General features: G+C 35.2%; 1 protein-coding gene across 1 annotated transcript in view; it reads right to left on the bottom strand.

The window, feature by feature from the left end:
• Positions 1-6,093, bottom strand: part of ZC3H13 (zinc finger CCCH-type containing 13) — a 138,367-nt gene that overhangs the window by 79,296 nt on the left and 52,978 nt on the right. Inside the window, 1 exon segment of the mRNA XM_006773664.2 lies at positions 5,821-6,018. Within this exon segment, the coding sequence (XP_006773727.2) occupies positions 5,821-6,018 (198 nt within the window).

Raw genomic sequence — 6,093 nt, 5'->3', positions numbered from 1 at the left:
TGGTGTTGGAATGCAGACTGGTGCAGCCACTATGGACGACAGTATGGAATTTCCTCAAAAAACTGAAAATGGAACTCCTATTTGACCCTGTGATCCCACTTCTAGGAATATATCCCAAGAAACCAGAAACACCAATCAGAAAGGATATATGCACCCCTATGTTCATAGCAGCACAATTCACCATAACTAAGATCTGGAAACAGTAGATGAATGGATTAGAAAACTGTGGTACATCTACACGATGGAATACTATGCTGCTGTAAAAAATAAGGAACTCTTATAATTTGCAACTAGGTGGACCTGGAGAGCATGATGCTAAGTGAAATAAGCTAGTCAGAGAAAGATAAATATCACATGATCTCACTCATTTGTGGAATATAAACAACAATAAAAACTGATGAACAAAAACAGATCCAGAGACATAGAAGCATCGAACATCCCGTTCAACCTCATAGGGAAGGCTGGGGGTGGGGAGGAGATGTAAGAGAACCACCAAAGGACTTCTATGCATGCATATAATCATATCGCATGGACACAGACAGCAGGGGGATCAGGGCTTGTGCTGGTGGGTGGGAGTGGATGGGGAGCGTCAATGGGGAAAAAAACCCCATATGTAATACTTAAATAAATAATTTAAATTAAAAACAAAGAAAGAAAACACACAATAATCTCCACAAAAAATGATTCAGATGAGTTCTAGATAATCAAGATTTTACTATTTTCTACTCAGAGTAGGTTACTAAAAGTTTATTTTTAAAAATTATGGGAAACTGCTACATTTTCTAAAAGCAGAGTAACAAAATAAGTCCATACGGCTTTTATTTTATAAACCAGTGGCATTCAGGTTTTGATCAATACTAGATAAATAATTCGGAGCTGAGTAAATTCTACTGTTCAAACTGAAAGACATTGATAAATATGCGTTTAATAACTGTGGCCTCCACATTATTCACTTCAAAAGCAACTACACGACAGATTTCAGTGTTATTCTAGTTAACAAACATTCTGGGAACAGAATATATATTTTTTTATTTTTAAATTTTTATTTATTAATATTATTTTTTAATCTCCACTTGATATTTTTTCCATATATATTTTTTTAGAGAGTGGAGGGGAGGGAAGAGGGTGAATGGGCCCGACTGGGGCCGGGGATCGAGCCTCCAATGGAGGCACATGTCCTTGAGTAGAATTGAATTTGCAACTCTTTGGTCCGTGGCACATGCTCTAACCACAGTAGAAACCAGCCAGGGCCAGAATAAATTTTTAACAAAATTAATGTGGCCAATGTAGATTTCTGAGGATAATACTCAAATACTGGATGGCAGATCAGTGACAGAGGCCTAAGGAATGTTTAAGAATTTTTAAAAATTTTTTGGAGGGGGAAATCATAAATTTTGCTTGGAAACTTATAGGTACTCTCCCTCACCAAAACACAGGAGCAAAATTTTACCTGAATATCAAGAAATTTGCAGAATACTAAAATCCACCAATGGATCTCAGGTTATCAGCCCGATCTAAAAGGGTGTAGAACTGAGACACAGAAGACAGGGACTTAATGAGTCATGTGGTTTTCTTACATCATTTGTCCCACGGGAATGCATACTTTTCTAGTAACTCAATAGGAAACCACTGAAACAATCCTCCGATATTAAGTAGGCCTTGCAAGTCTTACTTGGAAGAAAGAGGAAAAATCCATATTAAAAAATATATTATTTTACACACACACAGTATTACATTATTACTGTTATTACTTCCACACACATTATTACTGTTATTACAAGCAAGTAACAAAGCTTCTGACAACATTTCATTGCTGCATCATCAGCTTTCAGAACAGAACCTATACCACATATTAGGTATTCAATTACTATTGGACAAATAGATAAATTAGCATACAATAAGTCCTCACTTAATATCACTGATAGGTTCCCTAACTTTAAGTAAAACAATGTAAACAAGACAAATTTTACCACAGGCTAAATGATATAAACAAGAGTTAAGTTCCTATGGCAAGTCAAAAATGTTGTAACAAAATGATGTTGAGAATCTGCTGTACTTTTATTTGAAAACACATCTAGATATAATAACATCTAAATTAATTTTAATGGGCAATTTTATCCAAAAGGAATTTAATTACATACCCCATCAATATGAAAGCAAATGACAAAGATTCTGAATATAGTGTTTGGTTTTAGAATTAATAAATTCTTTATTCACATTGATGGAGATAAATTAAACAGATCTTAAAAAAATCCTGGAGCCCTAGCTGGTTTGGCTCAGTGGATAGAGCGTCATCGATCAGCTTCCTCCTGCACACCTCCTACGGGGGATGTGCCCACAACCAAGGTACATTCCCTTTACTGGAATCGAACTTGGGCCCCTTCAGTCCGTAGGCCGACGCTCTATCCACCGAGCCAAACTGGTTCGGCAATAAAAATATATTTAAAAAAACAAAATCCTGGAAATTGCCCAGCCGGCATGGCTCGGTATTTGGGTGTCAACTTATAAACATATAAAATAAAAGCCAAATGGACTTATTTTGTTACTTTGGTTGGAGTTCGGTGATGGCACATGCCTGGGTTGTGAGCTTGATCCTCAGTGTGGGGCATACAGGAAGCAGCCAATCAATGATTCTCTCTCAACATTGCTGTTTCTATCTATCTCCCTATCCCTTCCTCTCTGAAATCAATAAAAATATAGTAAAAAAACAACAACCTGGAAATTAAAATTAATTTATCTGAAATGAAAATGCAATTTTTCAACTTTGTCATGTATGATGTTAGAATTCCAGTGCAAGTCAGGTACCCATGCAGTTCTTCAGTTCTCCTAGCTCTGCTGTTTCTTTCCTTAGACAAAAGAAATAAACCAAGTTCAGCCTTTTCTATATACCGAGTAAAATCTGAGTCCTAGGCATTCTTTGTTGCTCCTGGTAAAACTATGTATAATAAGACGAATTCTACCACAGGCTAAATGATATAAACAAATACCAAGTTCCTATGGCACCTCATCAATATTATAATAAAATGATGCTGAGAATCTGCTGTACTTTTATTTGAAAACACATCTAGATGTAATAACATCTAAATAAATTTTAACAGGCAATTATTGGACAGCCAGAAAGAAAAACTGGAAAATGAACGATCAACCTCAATTCCTCCTAATACAAAATGTGTTATCACTTCAATGATGAACTATGAAGGGACATATGTTAAGAACCACCTCTCAGAAATTTCTGGGTCACAATAACAAAATAAGAACACCAAGACCCATCAGAGAAGAATAAAACCTTCTTAAACTATAAGTCAACAAGAACATTTAACATAATTTATATCTGATTTACATGTCATTTTCAAAACATACCTATTGGATTGAATAAAATACAATGTATATTTTAGGAAATTATGTTCAGGAATTGTGGATGCGCCAGTTAACCACTTTCTTATTGCTCTGGTAAAACACAATGATGCCAGATCCTAGCAACAGCTGAGAATCATTCTGGTTCCTCTAAGTCACCACAGGAGACAGGAAAAAAAAAAAATTGACCTACCTAAATAAGTTAGATAACATCTCTTATGAAGACAAAGAAAGGACTAAGAATATCACCAAAATATATTTTTGGGAAATTACTGGGTTTTGGCAAACTTACAAAGTTATAGTAACTACTTACTAGGTAGATCATTTATTCTTAATATTACAAATACCATTTCACAGAGCTTTCCAGATAAAGGGCCAGATAATACTGGTTTTACTCTAATGATCTTGTTACTTAATAACATGAGGAGAAATGGCATCTCAAGGGTAGCAGAGACTGCAATGTCCTATCCCAACACATATTCTCTCCTTGCTTTTTAGTAACCCCAATTTTACTTGGTTGAGATATACGCCCAGCTAAACGATTACATTTCCAAGATGCCCTCATAGCTAGATGTAACCATGTGACTAAATTCTGGCCAATAGGATGTAAGAGGAAATAATGTGTGAGACTTCTAGGAAGGTTAAGGTTTTCTTCCTTTAATTTTTCCTATTGCCTGGAATATGGATGTAAAGGCTACAGTGTTAACAGTCATATTTAACCATGAGATATCTAACCTTTTGCTTAAAAAGTGAGCATGCACAAGGAATCCAGTGTCATGACACTGAGGAATAGTCTATCAGTCTCAGACCCACCTCCCTCTGACCTTCTTTAAATGAGACAATAAATCACAATTTATGATTCCCAACCTTTGCTGAACACTGGAATTCTAGTGAGCTTTTAAAAATCTGGATACTGATGTAGCAACCCATACTAAATAAATTGGAATACCCGGGAATGGAATTAGGTATCAATACATATTAAAGGCACTCAGGTGATTCCAATGTGCAGCAAAGTTTGGGCATGAATCCTTATTTCTAAAAGCTGATTCTAAATCTAACAATACTGCATCAGTAACAGTTAGAAAAAGAAGACCAAAAATTAGAAAAACTAAATAATTTTATGGCAACATTCGATTAAGTATTAGTTTAAGTGAAAACCTGCAAATGGAAAGGCATATTTAAATATTACTATGTGGTAAATTATTACTGAAGTACAAAGATAAGGAGTATATTTATTGAGCACTGCTAATATTTTTAAGCTTTATCTCATTTAATTCTCACCTCAACCCTATGAGGCAGTATCATGCATATTTTACAGTGGAATAAATAGAGGCTCTGAGAAAACAAATACCTTACTCAGGGTCTCACATCAAGTAACTGGCAGAGCCAAGATACTAGTTCCTGTTTGTGCAAATTGAAGGTTTGTGCATTTTCTATTACACTGTAACTCAAAAAGAATAGAGACTAAGAGGTCTCTAGAGTTATATATTTTCTTGAGGAAATATTAGTTTCATGAAAGAATTTGAAAATGAATTTAAAATATTAATAAGGATAAAATATCCCTATCCAATCTGTAAACATTTCATAAATTTTGTGAACCAGAAGATCAACATGCTAAACCCATATTCATAATAGCACTATTCACAATAGCCGGGAGACAGAAGCGATCCATATGTCCATCGAGAGATGAATGGATAAACAAATTTGGTATATGCGACAATGAACTATCACTCAGCTTAAAAAAGGAAGGCAATCCTGTCACACACTTCAACATGGATGAACTCCTAAGACATTATGCTAAGCCAGTCACAAAAAGACAAAATTATTCCATTTATATGAAGTATCTAACGTGGTTAGATTAATAGAAATAGGAAGCAGAATAGTGGTTACTAGGGGCTGAGAAGTTGAGAGCAAGGAGAGAGGGAAAGGGAGTTTTTTAATGGGTCTAGAGTAGTTCTCAACCTGTGGGTCGCGACCCCTTAGGCGGTCGAACGACCCTTTCACAGGGGTCGCCTAAGACCATCCTGCATATCAGGTATTTACATTACGATTCCTAACAGTAGCAACATTACAGTTATGAAGTAGCAATGAAAATAATTATGGTTGGATCACAACATGAGGAACTGTATTTAAAGGGCCAGAAGGTTGAGAACCACTGGTCTAGAGTTTCAGATTTGTAAGATGAAAAAGTTCTGGAGATGTGTTTCATGACAATGTGAATATAGTTAACACTACTGAACTGTACACTTAAAAATGAAGATAGGAAATTGTTTTTTTTTAATCACAATAAAAAATTTTAAGTTAATATTTACTGGATTATCCATAACTCAACATGGGAATTATTAAGTATATATAAACAGTTTAATATCACTAAAAAACCCATTACAATAATGCCTAAGAGCTCCTGAATAAGTATTTTAGATTCTACAAAAAGTAAGGCTGTCAACAATTCAGAATCCTCCTTACCTGGGCTTGTCTCTTTTTTCTCTTTGTCTTTCAAAATCCCGTCCTCTGTCCTTTCCATCTCTTGGTTTTTCTTCTATCCTATCTTTTACTTTATACTTTTCTTTATATTTTTTCCCCAGAGCAATATCTTCCTGTAAAGGAGGGGGTGGACTAGGAGTGCGAGGTCCTTTCTTTTTACTTTGGTTGGTTTTTGAGTTCCTGAAGACAACACAAAGTTATCATTAGAGATCCAAATACTTTTGGAAGGTCTAACGGATTTTTTTTTTTCATTTT

The sequence above is a fragment of the Myotis davidii genome, unplaced genomic scaffold (assembly GCF_000327345.1).
Source record: "Myotis davidii unplaced genomic scaffold, ASM32734v1 scaffold1947, whole genome shotgun sequence".
Classification (NCBI taxonomy): domain Eukaryota; kingdom Metazoa; phylum Chordata; class Mammalia; order Chiroptera; family Vespertilionidae; genus Myotis; species Myotis davidii.
Note: the sequence above shows the minus strand (reverse complement) of the source record. Positions and strands in the feature narration are given on the sequence as shown.